Genomic DNA, 17,633 nt, shown 5'->3' with positions numbered 1-17,633 from the left:
CCCATTTTTGGCCTATTTTGCCCATTTTGGGTTATTTTTTGACCATTTTTGGCCTATTTTGCTCATTTTTGGGTTATTTTGGCCGTTTTTGGGGCCCATCCCGGGGGCTCCTCTCGGGGGGGAATAAAAATGAGGGAAAATGGAATAAAAATCAAAGTGGAAAAAAAACCCTCAAAAAATGGAAAAAAAAAGCCCCAAAATCGCCCCAGAATTCCCAAAAAAAAGAGGGAAAAGGGAAAATTTGGTACCTGTGGTGCCAGGAGGGGGAGGGGGTGAGTTTTGGGGTGAAATCCTGGGAATTGGGGAGGAAGGGATGAAATTCACCCCAAAAATGTCACCCTGGGGGGGGTCACCCCAAAAAATGTCAGGACGGGAAAAAATGGGAAAAAAGGAGCCAAAATTGGGAAAAAGAAGGAAAAAAAGAAGTGGAGTGAAGGAAATGGAAAAAAAAAATTAAAAAATGATGGAAAAGGTGGAAAAAAGAAGGGAGAAAAGGGAAATAGAGGGGGGAAAAGGGATGAGAGGATCAAAAAAAAAGAGAAAATTTAAAAAAGGGGAATAAAAGGAAAAGGACCCCCAAAAAAGAGGAAAAAAAAGGGAAAAAAGGGAAAAAAAGGGCAAAAAAGGGGAAAAAAAGGGAAAAAAAGGGAAAAAAATGGGAAAAAAGGGGAAAAAGGGGGAAAAAAAAGGGAAAAAAAGGGAAAAAAAGGGGAAAAAAAGGGAAAAAAAGGGAAAAAAATGGGAAAAAAGGGGAAAAAGGGGGAAAAAAAAGGGAAAAAAAGGGAAAAAAAGGGGAAAAGGACCCAAAAAAAGGGGAAATAAAAGGCCCCAAAGGGTGAGGATGAGGAGGGCGGAGCGGAGGATGAGGAGGATGAGGAAGAGCAGGATCAGGAGCTGTTCTGGTTCTGGTAGATCGACGCCTTCTCCTTGAGCAGATCCAGGCAGAGGTGGCAGCTCCAGCTCCCTGCAAAAACGGGGTCAGCCTTCGGCCTCAGCCCCTCATCCTCCCGGGAGGGCACTCAGCAAGCCATGAAGCAGTTAATTAACTGGTTAATTAGATGATTAATCATGGGGGTTAATGAGAGAGGAGGGAGTGGGGAGGGGAAGAAGGGAGAGGAGGAGAAAGGAGGAAAAGGAGGGAGAGGAGGAGGAAGAGGAAGGAAGAGAATAAAGAAGGAAGTGGAGGAAGAGGAGGAGGAAGAGGAGGAATGAGGGAGGAAGAGAGAAAAGGAAGGGAGGGAGAGGATGAAGAGGAGGAAGAGGAGGAAGAGGGAGAAGAAAGAAAGGAGGAAGAAAAGGAGAATGAAGGAAGAGGAAGAAGAGGAGGGAAAAAAGGAAGAAAAGGAGGAAGAAGAGGAGGAAGAAGAGGAGGAAGAGGAAGATCTGGGACAATAAAACCTCTCCCCACATCCCAGAAGGAAACCCAGGAAGAAGCCGGAGGGATGGGGAATCCCAGGGGAGGATTTGGGGCACAATCCCAGGGGATCAGGAGTTCCAGGGAAGGTTTTGGGGTGGGATCCCAGGGGATCAGGAATTTCAGGGAGTTTTGGGGTGGGATCCCAGGGGATCAGGAATTTCAGGGAGTTTTGGGGTGGGATCCCAGGGGATCAGGAGTTCCAGGGAGTTCTGGGGCACAGTCCCAGGGGATCACGAACTCCAGGGGTGTTTGAGGTGGGATCCCAGGGGATCAGGAACCCCAGGGAAGGTTTTGGGGCACAGTCCCAGGGGTTCAGCAGCCCCAGGGAAGGTTTTGGGGCAGGATCCCAGGGGATGGGGAATCCCAGAGGAGGTTTTGGGGTGGGATCCCAGGGGTTCACAGCCCCAGGGTGGTTTAGGGGTGGGATCAGGAGCCCCAGGGAGGTTTTGGGGCACGCCCAGGGGTTCAGCAGCCCCAGGGAAGGTTTTGGGGCAGGATCCCAGGGGATGGGGAATCCCAGAGGAGGTTTTGGGGCACAGTCCCAGGGGATCAGCAGCCCCAGGGAGGTTTTGGGGTGGGATCAGGAGTTCCAGGGGGGTTTTGGGGTGGGATCCCAGGGGTTCAGCAGCCCCCGGGGCCGGACTCACCCTCGGGGGGCTCGGACATGGGGGGGGTCAGGCAGTACATGTGGTACCCACGGTCGCAGTCGTCACAGAACAGCAGCTGGTCCTGCCCGGGGCACATTCCCGTCATCCCCCTCCCAAAATTCCCACTTTTCCCCCCAAAAAAAGCTTCTCCCACCATCCCTAAAGGATTTTCCCCCCAATATCGTCCTCCCCCATTTCCAGAAGGTTCTGGAAAGGCAGAAGTTTCCTGCAGGAAGATTAAAAGCTCAGGATTTCTCCCAGAATTGACTCTGGGATCCTGCAGATTTATCCAAATCCAGTTTTTCCCAAAAAAGCTTTTCCTGGGTCACATGGACTCCTAAACACCAAGGATTTCCCCCACTAAAGAGCCTCCAGTGGGAATTCTGGGGCATTCCCAGGTGGATTTTTGGCACTCCCAGTTTTTTTTGTTTGGCACTTCTAGGTGCTTTTGTCACTCCCAGATGGATTTTGGGCTCTCCTATGTGGATTTCTGTCACTCCCAGATGGATTTTTGCCACTCCCAGATGGATTTTGGGCTCTCACAGATGGATTTTTGTCACTCCCAGGTGGTTCTGGGCTCTCCCATGTGGATTTTTGCCACTCCCAGATAGATTTTTGTCACTCCCAGATAGATTTTTGCCACTCCCATGTGGATTTAGGCTCTCCCAGATGGATTTTTGCCACTCCCATGCGGATTTTTGCCACTCCCAGGTGCATTTTTGCCACTCCCATGCGGATTTTTCTCACTCCCATGTAGATTTTTGCCACCCCCAGGGAGATTTTTGCCACTCCCAGATGGATTTTTGTCACTCCCATGCGGATTTTTCTCACTCCCTTGTGGATTTTTGCCACTCCCATGTGCATTTTTGCCACTCCCATGTGGATTTTTGCCACTCCCAGATGGATTTTTGCCACTCCCATGTGGATTTTGTCACTCCCATGTGCATTTTGGTCCCTCCCCTGTGCACTGGGCTCTCCCGGGCCGGGGCACTCACGTCGTTCTCGGAGGTGCCGCAGATGTTGCAGCACTTGCACTCGATGCACTGCCAGCGGTACGTCTTCACCGCCGCCATCATCACCGGCGTGAACTCCCAGGTGGATTTTTGCCACTCCCATGCGGATTTTGTCACTCCCATGTGCATTTTTGCTACCCCCAGGTGGATTTTGTCACTCCCCTGTGCATTTTGGTCCCTGCCCTGTGCACTGGGCTCTCCCGGGCCGGGGCACTCACGTCGTTCTCGGAGGTGCCGCAGATGTTGCAGCACTTGCACTCGATGCACTGCCAGCGGTACGTCTTCACCGCCGCCATCATCACCGGCGTGAACTGCAGGCACGACGGGTGCCCTGGGGACATCGGGGACATCAGTGGGGACATCATTGGGGACATCAGGGACATCAGGGACACGGCAGGGACACAGCAGGGACACGGCAGGGACACGGCAGGGACAGGCAGGGACAGGCAGGGACCCAACCCAACCACTCCCAGCTCCTGCCCCTCTCCAGCCCAATCCCAGCTCACCCAGCAGAGGGAAACCCTTGGATCCCCAATCCCAAACGCCCCCCCAGCCCCAGTCCAAGACCTTGGATCCCCGATCCCAAATGTCCCTTGTAACCCCAATCCAAGACCTTGGAGCCCCGATCCCAAATGTCCCTTATAACCCCAATCCAAGACCTTGGATCCCCGATCCCAAACGCCCCCCAGAACCCCAATCCAAGACCTTGGAGCCCCGATCCCAAACGCCCCCCAGCCCCAATCCAAGACCTTGGATCCCCGATCCCAAACGCCCCCAGCCCCCCGGCCCTGACCGGAGCGGCCGCAGTCGGAGCAGGACACGAGCTCCTCGGGCTGTCCCGTCTTCTTGTTGATCTTGGAGTCCCCCAGGCAGAAGTCGCAGTAATTGTTGGGAAGGGCCAACCCGTCGGGACCCTTCTTGGCTGCAGAGGGGACAGGGATCGGGATCGGGATTGGGATCGGGATCAGGGGACAGGGATCGGGATCGGGATCAGGATCAGGGGACAGGGATCAGGATCGGGATCGGGATCAGGATCAGGATCAGGGGACAGGGATCGGGATCAGGGGACAGGGATCGGGATCGGGATCGGGATCAGGATCAGGGATCAGGATCGGGATCGGGATCAGGATCAGGGATCGGGATCAGGATCGGGATCAGGGGACAGGGATCAGGATCGGCATCGGGATGAGGATCAGGATCAGGGGACAGGGATCAGGATCGGGATTGGGATCAGGACCAGGATCAGGGGACAGGGATCAGGATCGGGATCGGGATCGGGATCAGGATCAGGGGACAGGGATCAGGATCGGGATCGGGATCAGGATCAGGATCAGGGGACAGGGATCGGGATCAGGGGACAGGGATCGGGATCGGGATCGGGATCAGGATCAGGGGTCAGGGATCAGAGATCAGGGATCAGGATCAAGATCAATATCAAGACAAGGGTTCAGGGATGATGGGTCAGGGATCAGGATCGGGATCAGGGATCAGGGATTGGGATCAGGGATCAGGATCAGAGACAGAATTCCCCCCGGAGCCACTCCCAACCCCTCTGCTCTGCTCAATCCCAGGGGGAATTTTGCTCTCCTCAATCCCAGGGGGAATTTTGCTCTGCTCAATCCCAGGGGGAATTTTGCTCAGCTCAATCCCAGGGGGAATTTTGCTCTGCTCAATCCCAGGGGGAATTTTTCTCCGCTCAATCCCAGGGGGAATTTTGCTCCACTCAATCCCAGGGGGAATTTTGCTCTCCTCAATCCCAGGGGGAATTTTGCTCCGCTCAATCCCAGGCGGAATTTTGCTCCGCTCAATCCCAGGGGGAATTTTGATGTTTTTTGTTTCCCCTCACATTTCTGCTCCTCGGAGCGCTGGGAGACGGGCGTGGGGGGCTGCGAGTCGTCCTTGTCGTCGCCCTCCTCCTCGGCCAGGTGGGAGTGGGCGTAGTGGTAGCTGAGCCCGGGGCGGTTCTTGTAGCGCTTCCCGCAGACTGCCGAGGAAATCCGGGAAAATCCCGGGAAAAGCCCGCTGAGGGACAGGCAGGGGAGGGAAACCCCAAACCCTGAACCCTCCGGGGATGATCCCAGCGCTGGGCTGGGAGGGGAAAGAGGCTGGAGATGGGTAAAAAATACTGGAATTGTTGGGGAATTCCAGGTCATGAGCTGGGATCCCAAAGGAATTCCAGGTAAACACCCCAGGATCCCAAAGGAATTCCAGGTAAACACCCCAGGATCCCAAAGGAATTCCAGGTATTAGGAAATGCAGGTAAATTCCCCAGGATCCCAAAGGAATTCCAGGTAATGACTTGGGATCCCAAAGGAGTTCCTGGTAAATTCCCTGGGATCCCAAAGGAATTCCAGGTAAAGAGCTGGGATCCCAGAGGAATTCCAGGTATTAGGAATTCCAGGTAAACACCCCAGGATCCCAAAGGAATTCCAGGTAAAGAGCTGGGATCCCAGAGGAATTCCAGGTAAAACACTGTGGGAACCCTAAGGAATTCCAAGTATTAGGAATTCCAGGTGAATTCCCTGGAATCCCAAAGGAATTCCAGGTAAACAACCCAGGATCCCAAAAGAATTCCAGGTAATGACTTGGGATCCCAAAGGAGTTCCTGGTAAATTCCCTGGGATCCCAAAGGAATTCCAGATAAACACCCCAGGATCCCAAAAGAATTCCAGGTCATGACTTGGGATCCCAAAGGAGTTCCTGGTAAATTCCCTGGGATCCCAAAGGAATTCCAGATAAACACCCCAGGATCCCAAAAGAATTCCAGGTCATGAGCTGGGATCCCAAAGGAATTCCAGGTGAATTCCCTGGAATCCCAAAGGAATTCCAGATAAACATCCCAGGATCAATCCAATGGCAAAATCCCCATTGGGAATGTGTCAGGGAAATTCCCACCCCCAAAAATCCCATCCTGAGGTTAAAAACTGAGGGAAGGGGAAGTTGGGAATTCTGGGCTTCCAAGGAGGGATTTGGCAGCGGCCACGGATCCATCCCCGCTCCTCAGAACCCCAAAATCCATCGGTTCTCCCGTTTCCCACCCCGGAATTTGGGAGATTTCTGCCTGGATCCGGCTCCTGGTGGATCAGGGAATGGGCTCCAGTTCCCAGCGCTGCTTTTCCAGGGATTTTTTGGGATTTTCCTCATCCAAGGACACCCCAAAATCCCTTTCCAGCCCCGTTTCGGTGTGGGAAGGATGAGCCCGAGGAATTGGGATCAAATCCCAAAAAAGCAGCACTGGAGGGGGAATTCCAGGGCTTGGTGCAGACATTTCCCAAGTTTCCTGTTAATTTTCCCAAAAATTTGGGAATGAGCTGCTTTGGGATGAGATTTCCTGATTTTGGAGCTTTTCCAGAACACCACGGAAGTTTCTGGATCTGCTTCCACCTCGGGATCCTCCCCAGAACGTGGAAAAATGAGGGAAAAAACAGCTGGATCAGGGAAAACGGGGGCTGAACTTCCAAAGGGAGGCTGGCTCCTGCAGCCCAGGCTGGAAATTTTAGGATAAAAACCACAGGAATCGCCCTGGGATCTGTGGGGTTCATGGGGAAAACAAGATTGGAGCAGCAGCAAGGAAAAAGCAGCAACCCCAACGTGATTCCCACGAAATTCCCGCTTCCCTCCCCATCCATGGAGCTCCAAAATCAACTTTTCTCCCCCAAATCCTGCAGGAGAATCTCCAAACACGACTCTGGGAATTCTCCTCCCCAGGTGAGGAAGAGGAGCCTCAGGAACACCCCGGGAATATCCCAAATTCCCCTCCCCACCTGTGGCTCACCCCCATTTTTTGGGGCCTTTTTTGAGGCAGTGACGCATCCTGGGATTTGGGATTGGGGTGGAAACTGCAGAATTAGGGGTGGAAACTTTGGGATTTGGGGTGGAAACTGCAGAATTAGGGGTTCAAACTCCGAGATTTGGGTGGAAACCCCGAGATTTGGGGGGGAAACTCCAGGATTTAGGGGGGAAACTACAAAATTTGAGGGGGAATCTCCAGGATTGGGGTGGAAACTGCAGAATTTGGGGTGGAAACTTCAGGATTTGGGTGGAAATTCCAAGATTTGGGTGAAAACTGCAGGATTTGGGTGGAAACACAGGGATTTGGGTGGAAACTGCAGAATTTGGGGGCAAACTCCAGGATTGGGGTGCAAACTCCAGGATTTTGGTGCAAACTCTGGGATTTGGGTACAAACTCTGGGATTTGGGTACAAACTCTGGGATTTGGGGTGGAAACTCTGGGATTTGGGTACAAACTCCAGGATTTGGGCACAAACTCTGGGAGTTGGGGTGGAAACTCTGGGATTTGGATGCAAACTCCAGGATTTCGGTGCAAACTCTGGAATTTGGGGTGGAAACTCTGGGATTTGGGTACAAACTCCAGGATTTGGGCACAAACTCTGGGAGTTGGGGTGGAAACTCTGGGATTTGGGGTGCAAACTCTGGGTTTTGGGGTGGAAACTCTGGGATTTGGATGCAAACTCCAGGATTTCGGTGCAAACTCTGGAATTTGGGGTGGAAACTCTGGGATTTGGGTACAAACTCCAGGATTTGGGCACAAACTCTGGGAGTTGGGGTGGAAACTCTAGGATTTGGATGCAAACTCCAGGATTTCGGTGCAAACTCCGGGATTTGGGGCGGAAGCTCCGGGATTTGGGCACAAACTCCGTGTTTTTCCCATTGCTGGCTCCACAGGGGGGTTAATCTTTGTTTTCCCGGCCCCGTTCCCTGCTGGAAAAGGGTCAGGGGGCCCGAGCGGGGCCGGCGCTGACGTCGCTCCCGTGGCCTTTGGCTTCTCCCTCCCCTCCTCCCGCCCACCCCAGGCTCCACAGGGGCATTTGGGAGATTTCTTTTTTTGTTGGGAGTGGAAAAAAGGGGAAAAAAAAGGAGGAAAAGCAGGAAAAACGAGCAGAGAGAGAGCGGAACTACCTCGGTCGGGAGGTTTCAAGGAATGCTTTTGTTTGTAACTGTCTGAAACACAGAAAGAGAAGTCGTGAGAGGACACGGACACACACACACACGGAAAACCGGGAAAAAAGGGCAGGAAAAACACAACCTCAGGGAGCCAGGGGGAGAATTAGTGCTGGGAAGTGGCAGGACAGGAGGAAGAAGAGAGAAAAAGGAGCTGGCCAAGCCTCCCTCGCGGTCCCCATGCCGGTATCCCCTGGATTCATGGACTGCGGGCTGGAAGGTGGAATTCCCTCCCAGGGTTTTGTTGGAATTCCCAGCTCCTTAAGGGAGGGCTGGGAATGGGTCCCAGGGGCTGGGATCTGACTGGAAAACCACCGGGATGAAAGGGAGGGGTTGTTTGGGAAGCTTGTTCTCATTTTTATCCTGGTTTTGTTTATCCCGGTTCGTATCCTGCTGCTCCCCCAGTATTCCCAGTGGGAAAAACTCCACGGGGCTGCAGGGGGGGAGGGTGAGGCCGGCCCTGCCCTCCCCGGGGTGGGGTCTCCGCTCTGCCTGGAAGCCCCCGATCCCAAAGCGGGAAGTGCCCCGGCACTCACTGTCACAGGCGTAGGGCTTGTCCCGGTCCTCCAGGATGGCGGCGTCCAGCTTCTTCCGAGCGCCCCCCACGCCCTTTCCCTGCGGGAAAAAACCGGGATTTGGGGAAATCCGGGATGGGGAGCAGGGCAAGCAGCGAGCCAACAGTGCCCCGCGGTGGGAGCGGCCCGGAAACGAGCACAAATCCCTGGGAATTTGGGAAAAACGAGGAGTTCCGGTGTAAATCCCGGAAACGACCACAAATCCCTGGGAATTTGGGAAAAACGAGGAGTTTCGGTGTAAATCCCGGAAACGACCACAAATCCCTGGGAATTTGGGAAAAATGAGGAGTTTCGGTGTAAATCCCGGAAACGAGCACAAATCCCTGGGAATTTGGGAAAAATGAGGAGTTTCGGTGTAAATCCCGGAAACGAGCACAAATCCCTGGGAATTTGGGAAAAATGAGGAGTTTCGGTGTAAATCCCGGAAACGAGCACAAATCCCTGGGAATTTGGGAAAAATGAGGAGTTTCGGTGTAAATCCCGGTTTTCTGGGAATTCCTTTTCCCGAGAATTGCCTCACCTTGGCCTTGCCCTTCCCTCTCCGCTTGGGCGTGTCCTCCTCGTAATCCTCGTCGTCCAAATCGTCCAGGAAATCGTCGGGCTCCAGGATGCGCTGGGAATGGGCAGAGGGGTTAGAGCAGGGAAAACACCGGGAAAAATGGGAATTCCCGGTATCGCTCCAATTCCCAGAATTCTCAGCATCCCGAGCTCCTGGATCCTGTCTGGAATTCCCGGTATCCCGAGCTCCCGGAATTCCCGTGCTCCCGAGTTCCCAATTCCTGTTGGAATTCCCCTTATCCTGAATTCCCGTTATTCCGAGTTCCCGTTGGAATTCCCATGATCCCGAGTTCCCGCTCCCTGTCTGGAATTCCCATTATCCAGAATTCCCAGAATTCCCGTTATCCAGAATTCCCAGAATTCCCGTTATCCTGAATTCCCGTTATCCCGAGCTCCCGGAATTCCCATGATCCCGAGTTCCCGCTCCCTGTCTGGAATTCCCATTATCCAGAATTCCCAGAATTCCCGTTATCCCGAGCTCCCGGAATTCCCGTTATCCCGAGATCCCAATTCCTGCTGGAATTCCCCTTATCCTGAATTCCCGTTATTCCGAGTTCCCGTTGGAATTCCCATGATCCCGAGTTCCCGCTCCCCGTCTGGAATTCCCGTTATCCAGAATTCCTGCAGAATTCCCGTTCCTGAATTCCCGTTATCCTGAATTCCTGTTATCCCGAGCTCCCGGTTCCCGTTGGAATTCCCGTTATCCTGAGCTCCCCTTATCCCAAATTCCTGTTGGAATTCCCATTATCCTGAGCTCCCGTTATCCCAAATTCCTGTGGGAAATCCCGTTATCCCAAATTCCCATTATCCCAAATTCCCGTGGGAATTCCCGTTATCCCGAGCTCCCGGTTCCCGTTGGAATTCCCGTTATCCTGAATTCCCGTTATCCTGAATTCCCGTTATCCCGAGCTCCCGGTTCCCGTTGGAATTCCCGTTATCCTGAGCTCCCCTTATCCCAAATTCCTGTTGGAATTCCCATTATCCTGAGCTCCCGTTATCCCAAATTCCTGTGGGAAATCCCGTTATCCCAAATTCCCATTATCCCAAATTCCCGTGGGAATTCCCGTTATCCCGAGCTCCCGTTATCCCAAATTCCCGCTGGAATTCCTGTTACTCCAAATTCCCGTTATCCCGAATTCCCATTATCCCGAATTCCCGTTATCCCAAATTCCCGTTGGAATTCCCGTTATCCTGAGCTCCCCTTATCCCAAATTCCTGTGAGAAATCCCATTATCCCAAATTCCCATTATCCCAAATTCCCGTGGGAATTCCCGTTATCCCGAGCTCCCGTTATCCCAAATTCCCGCTGGAATTCCTGTTACTCCAAATTCCCGTTATCCCGAATTCCCGTTATCCCGAATTCCCGCTGGAATTCCCGTTACCCTGAGCTCCTGAAATTCCTGGTGTCCCACATTCCTGCTGGAATTCCTGTTGGAATTCCCGTTATCCTGAGCTCCCAATTCCCGTTGGAATTCCCGTTATCCCGAATTCCCGCTGGAATTCCCGTTATCCCGAGTTCCCATTATCCCACATTCCCGTTATCCCGAGCTCCTGGAATTCCCGCTGGAATTCCCGCTATCCCAAATTCCCACTGGAATTCCCGCTGTCCCGAATTCCCGCTGTCCCGAATCCCCGCTGGAATTCCCGCTGGAATTCCCGCTGGAATTCCCAGTCCCGAATCCCCGCTGTCCCGAATTCCCATTATCCCGAATCCCCGCTGGAATCCCGAATCCCCGCTGTCCCGCTATCCCGCTGTCCCGGCACCTTGCGGGCGCGGCTGTTGGTGAGCGGGAACTCGCCCAGGCTGTCGTCGTCCATGCGCGGGTCGGGCAGCGAGCGCTTCTCCAGGGGATCGGTGCGGAGCAGCGCCTCCAGGCTGCTGCCGTCCTGCGCCAGCAGCCCCTCCTTCTTCAGCGCCTGCTCCGCCTCTGGGGAAACGGGAAATCATGGGAAAATGGGGAAAAACCCGGAGAAAATGGGGAAAAACCCAGGGGAAAACCCAGAGAAACATGGGGAAAAACCCAGGGGAAAATGGGGAAAAATAACAGGGGAAATGGGGATAAATGGGAGAGCAGCCCCTCCTTCTTCAGGGCCTGCTCCGCCTCTGGGGAAACGGGAAATCATGGGAAAATGGGGAAAAACCCGGAGAAAATGGGGAAAAACCCAGGGGAAAACCCAGAGAAACATGGGGAAAAACCCAGGGGAAAATGGGGAAAAATGGGAGAGCAGCCCCTCCTTCTTCAGCGCCTGCTCCGCGTCTGGGACAACGGGAAAATAACGGGAAAATGGGGAAAAATGGGGAGAAAAACGGGGAAAAACCCAGGGGAAAATGGGGAAAAACTCAGAGAAAAATGGGGAAAAATAACAGGGAAAATGGGGATAAATGGGGAAAAACTCAGAGAAACATGGGGAAAAACCCAGAGGAAAATGGGGAAAAACTCAGAGAAAAATGGGGAAAAACCCAGGGGAAAATGGGGAAAACCCAGAGAAACATGGGGATAAACCCAGGGGAAAATGGGGAGAAAATGGGGAAAAACAGAGAAAAATGGGAAAAAAAGGGGAAAAAACCAGGGGAAAATGAGGAATAAATGGGGGAAAAAACAGGAAAAAGGAGGGTGGGTGATGGACAAAAACATGGAGAAAAATGGGGAAAAATAACAGGGAAAGATGGGGAAAAATAACAGGGAAAATGAGGGAAAACCCAGAGAAAAATGGAGAAAAACCCATGGGAAAATGGGAAAAAACCCAGAGAAAAATGGGGCAAAATGGGAAAACATAGGGAAAAAAGAGGAAAAACCAGGGGAAAAACGGTGAAAAACCGGGAAAAAGGAGGGTGGGTGAGGGATGCTGGCCGACCAGGTGGGATTCCCAGGAATGCAGCAGGGAATGGGGGAATTACCGGGTTTGATGGAAGGGAAGGAGAGCCGGGGGTCCTCCGGGGGGTGGGCGCGGCGTTTCTTGCGCCAGCGCCGCGCCGGGTACGAGTAGAGCTGCCCGGCTGCCAAACCTGCAGAGAAATCCCAGGAAATCCCCCAAAATCCGGCCAGGGAGGGACAAAACTCCTGGGAATCACCCCAGGTTGTGACAAAATCCCCAAAACTCTCCCAAGGTTGTGGCAGAAGGGCCCAAAGTGACCCAGCCCCCTTCCCCTCCCTGCTGTTTTCCTGTCATTTCCACATCATTTTCCTGGTGTTTTCCCTTTTTTCCCCACCATTTTCCCACTGTTTTCTGCCTCCTGCCATTTCCCTGGTGTTCTCCCAGTTTTCCTCTTATTCTCCTGGTGTTTCCTCATTATTCTCCCATCACCTCCCCATTGTTCCCCATCATTTCCCTGTTGTTTCACATCATTTCCCTGCTGTTTTCCCACTATTTCCCATAATTTCCCTGCTGTTTCCCCACTGTCCTCCCAGTGTTTTCCCATTGTTTCCCACCATTCCCCTGCTGTTCCCCATCATTTCCCAGTTGTTCCCCATCATTTCCCTGTTATTTCCCCATTGTTCTCCTGGTGTTTTCCCATCATTTCCCCGTTATTTCCCATTATTTCCCTGCTGTTTTCCCATTATTTATTTCCCTGTTGTTTCCCCATCACTTCCCTGTTACTTCCCCATTGCTCTCCTGTTATTTCCCCATCATTTTTCCTATAATTTCCTATTTTCCTCCCCATTGTTTTCCATCATTTCCCTGTTATTTCCCATTATTTCCCTGTTATTTCCCCATTGTTTTCCATCATTTCCCTGTTACTTCCCATCGTTCTCCTGTTGTTTTCCCATAATTTCCCCATTGTTTTCCATAATTTCCCTGTTATTTCCCATCATTTCCCTGTTGTTTCCCCATCACTTCCTTGTTACTTCCCCACTGCTCTCCTGTTATTTCCCCATCATTTCCCTGCTGTTTCCCCATTGTTCTCCTGGTGTTTTCCCGTTGTTTCCCTGTTGGTTCCCCACCATCCCCAGCGCTTTCCCGGTGCCCTCCCGTTGTTCTCCCGGTGCCGTTCCCGCTGTTTGTCTCCCCCGGTGCCGTACCGGGCCCGCGGTGCCGTTTCTCCATCCAGATGTAGCAGTTGCTCTGGGCCACGCCGGTCTGCGAGTCCAGGAAGGGCAGGCGCACGCTGCGCTCGGCGCAGAGCCGCGCGTTGTAGCTGTGGCACTGCTCCATGGCGTCCCGGTAGTACTGCTCGCCCAGCCTGCAACGGCACCGCGGCTGGCACCGGGACTGGCGCCGGGAATGGCGCCGGGACTGGCAGGGATTGGCACCGGGACTGGCACCGGGAATGGCACCGCGGCTGGCACCGGGACTGGCACCGGGACGCGTTTTCCCGGTGCCCTTCCCGGTGCCCTCCCGTTGTTCTCCCGGTGCCGTTCCCGTTGTTTGTTTTCCCCGGCGCCGTTCCCGCTGTTTGTCTCCCCCGGTGCCGTACCGGGCCCGCGGTGCCGTTTCTCCATCCAGATGTAGCAGTTGCTCTGGGCCACGCCGGTCTGTGAGTCCAGGAAGGGCAGGCGCACGCTGCGCTCGGCGCAGAGCCGCGCGTTGTAGCTGTGGCACTGCTCCATGGCGTCCCGGTAGTACTGCTCGCCCAGCCTGCAACGGCACCGCGGCTGGCACCGGGACTGGGGCCGGGACTGGCAGGGATTGGCACTGGGAACGGCACCGGGACTGGCACCGGGACTGGCAGGGATTGGCACTGGGAATGGCACCGGGAATGGCACCGGGAATGGTGCTGGGAATGGTGCTGGGAATGGCACTGGGAATGGCAGGGATTGGCACTGGGAACGGCACCGGGACTGGCACCGGGAATGGCAGGGATTGGCACTGGGAACGGCAGGGATCAGTGCCCAGAATGGCACCGGGAATGGCACTGGGAATGGCACCGGGATTGGCACTGGGAACGGCACCGGGAATGGCACCAGGAATGGCACCGGGAATGGCAGGGATCAGTGCTGGGAATGGCACCAGGACTGGCACTGGGAACGGCAGGGATTGGCACTGGGAATGGCAGGGATCAGTGCCCAGAATGGCACTGGGAATGGCACCAGGAATGGCAGGGACAGTGCCCAGAATGGCAGGATTGACACAGGGAATGGCATAGGGAATGGGGAATCTCTCAGGGATTGAGCCTCAGGGATGCCAGGGATACCAGGAGAATGTCAGGAATACATCTACAGAGACTCAGGGATAAAACCCTGCAGAACATCAGGAATAAACCTGGAAACCCTGAGGGATAAAATCCTGGGAACCCTCAGGGATGAACCTGGAAACCCTGAGGAATAAACCTGGAAACCCTCAGGGATGAACCTGGAAACCCTGAGGGATAAACCTGGAAACCCTCAGGGATAAACCTGGAAACCCTCAGGGATGAACCTGGAAACCCTGAGGGATAAACCTGGAAACCCTGAGGGATAAAATCCTGGAATTCCTCAGGGATAAACCTGGAAACCCTCAGGGATGAAAGTGGAAACCCTGAGGAATAAACCTGGAAACCCTCAGGGATGAACCTGGAAACGCTGGGGTATAAAAGTGCCCAACTTCCTATTCCTTGGCTTTTCCAGGACACTTCCAGGGGTGGGAAGGGAAAGGCAGGAAGGGAAGAGATGGAGCAAAGGGACGGACAGGAAAATACAGATATTTACAGGAAATACAGGAATGTACAAGAAAATACAGGGATTTAGAGTGAAATACAAAGATGTACAAGGAAATACAGAGATTTACAGGGAATACAGAGATTTACAGGAAATACAGGAATGTACAAGAAAATACAGGGATTTAGAGTGAAATACAAAGATGTACAAGGAAATACAGAGATTTACAGGGAATACAGGGATGTGTAGGAAACACAGGGATTTAGAGCAAAACACAGCAATACACAGGGAAATACAGAGATTTAAAGAGAAGGAAATACAGGAATGTACAAGAAAATACAGGGATTTACAGGGAATACCAGGATGTGTAGTAAATACAGGGAGCTAGAGCGAAACACAGCAATACACAGGGAAATACAGGGATTTAGAGAGAAATACAGGGAATTAGAAGGAAGTGCAGGAACATAGAGGGAAATGCGGGGATTTCGAGGGAGATACAGGGATTTTGAGGGAAATATGAGGATTCTGAGGGAAGTACAGGGAAGGGTCCCCCCCAGCTCGGCCTCCACAGGACCCTCTGGCTGGGATGCACAGGGAAGTAGTGCAGGAATGAGCAGGGAATGCAGGGGGATATTGAGGGATATTCGGGGATATTGAGGGATATTCGGGGTTATTGAGGGATATTCAAGGATGGAATCTCCAGGGACGCACAGAGATGTGCTGGGATGACTCTCCCGTCCTTGGCCTCTACAGGACGCTCGCACACGGGAGTTCAGGGATACGTGAGGGAGCGCAGGGAAGCACAGGGACACAACACAGGGAATTTTACAGGGATGAACCCCCCGGCTTTGCCCTCTCCGGGACCCTCTCAGGGCCCGACCTGGGGGACCCCCCCGGACCCTCCCAGGCTCTCCCCGCCTCAAGTCTCTGCGGCCCTGCCGGTGCTGAGGGGGATTTTGGGGTGTCCTCAACGTCCCCCTCAGCAAAGTTCACCGCGAACAATGCGCGCGTGTCGCTTCCTCCCCCCCCCTCCCCGCCCACTTGGTCCCGTCCGGCGCGCGGGGGCGAAGGGGGGGCCCCGCTTCCCGCACCCGGCCGGGCCGCACCATTTCCGCGCCGCAGGGGGAGACCGGGGAGGGGGGGGGACCCGCACTCACAGCTTGACCACATTCTGAACCACCGCCGCCATCTTGGCTCCGCCGCCGGGGCGCCGCGGGGCGCGTGCGCGGAGGGAGGGGCGGGAGGGGCGGGGAGAGGGAGGAGGAGGAAGAGGGAGAGGGATGGAGGGAGGAGGAGGAGCGGGGAGAGGGAAGGGTGGAGAAAGGGGAGGCGGAGGGAGAGGGAGGAGAAGGAGGGCCGGGGGAAGGGAGCGTGGAGTCCTCCGGGCCGCTGGGCGGCGCTGTGCGCCGCGCGCATGCGCGGGGGAAAAGGCGGGAAAAGGGGGAGTGGTGGTGGGGGGCGAAAGTCTGAGGGGAAAAATGGCAGGAAAAGGATCTGAGGGGGAAAATGCACCGAAAAGGGGAAAATCCGGGAGAAAGGGGCGGATGAAGGTACGGGGAGAAAGGGAGGGCACGGGGATGAAAGAGGGAGGCAGAGTGGGGGGTACGGGGGGAGAATAAGGGGGAGATGGAGGGGAGAGACTGAGGGGGGAAAATGATGGGAGAATGAGTGACAAGATGGGGGGAGGATGAGGGGAAAAATGGGAGAGAACAAGGCAGGAGAGTGAGGGAGAAATGGACAGAAAGCGGGAGGAAATGATGGCAGAGGATCAGGGGGTTTATCCTGGAAGAAGGAGGTTTGAAAGACCCCAGTGTTGCCTACAATTCCCTGGAATGAGGGTGAGATCCCTTCTCCTCATGGATAAAACAAGATAGAACAACCTCGAGTTGTATCAGGGGAGGTTTAGTGAGAAAAATTCCTGGAAAGGGTTGTCCCACCCTGAGATGTGGAATTGCTGTCCTGGAATTATCCCAGAAAAAGCCTGGATGGGGCACATGGGAACACCGTTCAGGGGTGACCAGGTTGGATTTGATGATCTTTTTCAACCTCAACCTTTCCATGGAAAAGGGTGATAAGATGGAGAATGGAAAGGGAAATGGGGAAGGAAAGGGACGGAGGAGGTTTAGGGGATAAAATGGAAAGAGGGGTGAGGGTTGGGAGGGAAATGAGGGATAAATTGGGGATGGAGAAATGAGTAAATGAAGGCTAGGAGAGGATGAAATTAGGGATAAATGAGGATGGATCCCCTCTGATCCCAAATCTCCCCAGATTCCTTATGTCTCTTCATCCCCAAAAATTCCCATTTTGAGCTCTTTTCCCTTTTTATCAAACCCGAATTAACCAAGTATCCCCAAATTCATCCCCCAGGACAGAGGTCACCCACAGCCCCTATGGCGAGCGTGGTTTGATGTCAGCTTCCAGGTGAGCTCCTCACTTCCAGGTGAATTCCTCACTTCCAGGTGAGTTCCTCACTTCCAGGTGAGCTCCTCACTTCCAGGTGAGCTCCTCACTTCCAGGTGAGTTCCTCTCTCTTTTTCCTCCTTACTTCCACATCCCACCTGTGTTTTTTTTCCCTGTTTGTTGAGAATTTGCCTTTTTCCCCCAAGGTCACCCCCTTGGCAAACCTTCCTCCCTCCTCCTCCTCCTCTCCTCCTCCTCCTCCTCCTCCTGGTAATCCCAGGCCGGCTGTTGCTGGCGCTCATCCTGGCTGGGTTCCCGGCTCCGGCCATGCCGGGGGGTCAAGCACTGACCGCGGGCGTGGGCGGCGTTAATCCGCTGCCCGGAAATCCCGGGATAACGAGGAAGTTGGGAGGGAGGCCTGTGCCCCTGCTGGGGTTAATTAACGATTCCATCCTTGATTGATTCTGGAATAAACTCCCCAGAAA

General features: G+C 53.8%; 1 protein-coding gene across 4 annotated transcripts; it reads right to left on the bottom strand.

The window, feature by feature from the left end:
- Positions 1–768: 768 nt before the first annotated feature.
- DPF2 (double PHD fingers 2) lies at positions 769–15,986 on the bottom strand. Of its 4 annotated transcripts, XM_039714000.1 has the most exons (12): positions 15,906–15,986; positions 13,590–13,750; positions 12,072–12,179; positions 10,937–11,100; positions 9,135–9,227; positions 8,576–8,654; positions 7,998–8,039; positions 4,924–5,061; positions 3,871–3,999; positions 3,296–3,408; positions 2,065–2,146; positions 769–964 (listed from the first exon to the last, which is right to left on the bottom strand). In XM_039714000.1, exons 1-12 carry the CDS (start codon positions 15,935–15,937, stop codon positions 888–890), a joined length of 1,218 nt encoding a protein of 405 aa, XP_039569934.1. In that variant the 5' UTR covers positions 15,938–15,986; the 3' UTR covers positions 769–887. The 4 variants fall into 4 exon arrangements, with proteins under 4 accessions (XP_039569934.1, XP_039569935.1, XP_039569936.1 ...); XM_039714001.1 differs by lacking the exon at positions 7,998–8,039; XM_039714002.1 differs by lacking the exons at positions 13,590–13,750; positions 15,906–15,986 and adding an exon at positions 13,195–13,374.
- Positions 15,987–17,633: the final 1,647 nt, after the last annotated feature.

Source organism: Passer montanus, unplaced genomic scaffold (genome assembly GCF_014805655.1).
Source record: "Passer montanus isolate IOZ18808 unplaced genomic scaffold, ASM1480565v1 scaffold294, whole genome shotgun sequence".
NCBI classification, from domain to species: Eukaryota; Metazoa; Chordata; class Aves; order Passeriformes; family Passeridae; genus Passer; species Passer montanus.
The sequence above is the reverse complement of the archived record's forward strand: the minus strand, read 5'-3'. Positions and strand labels throughout refer to the sequence as shown.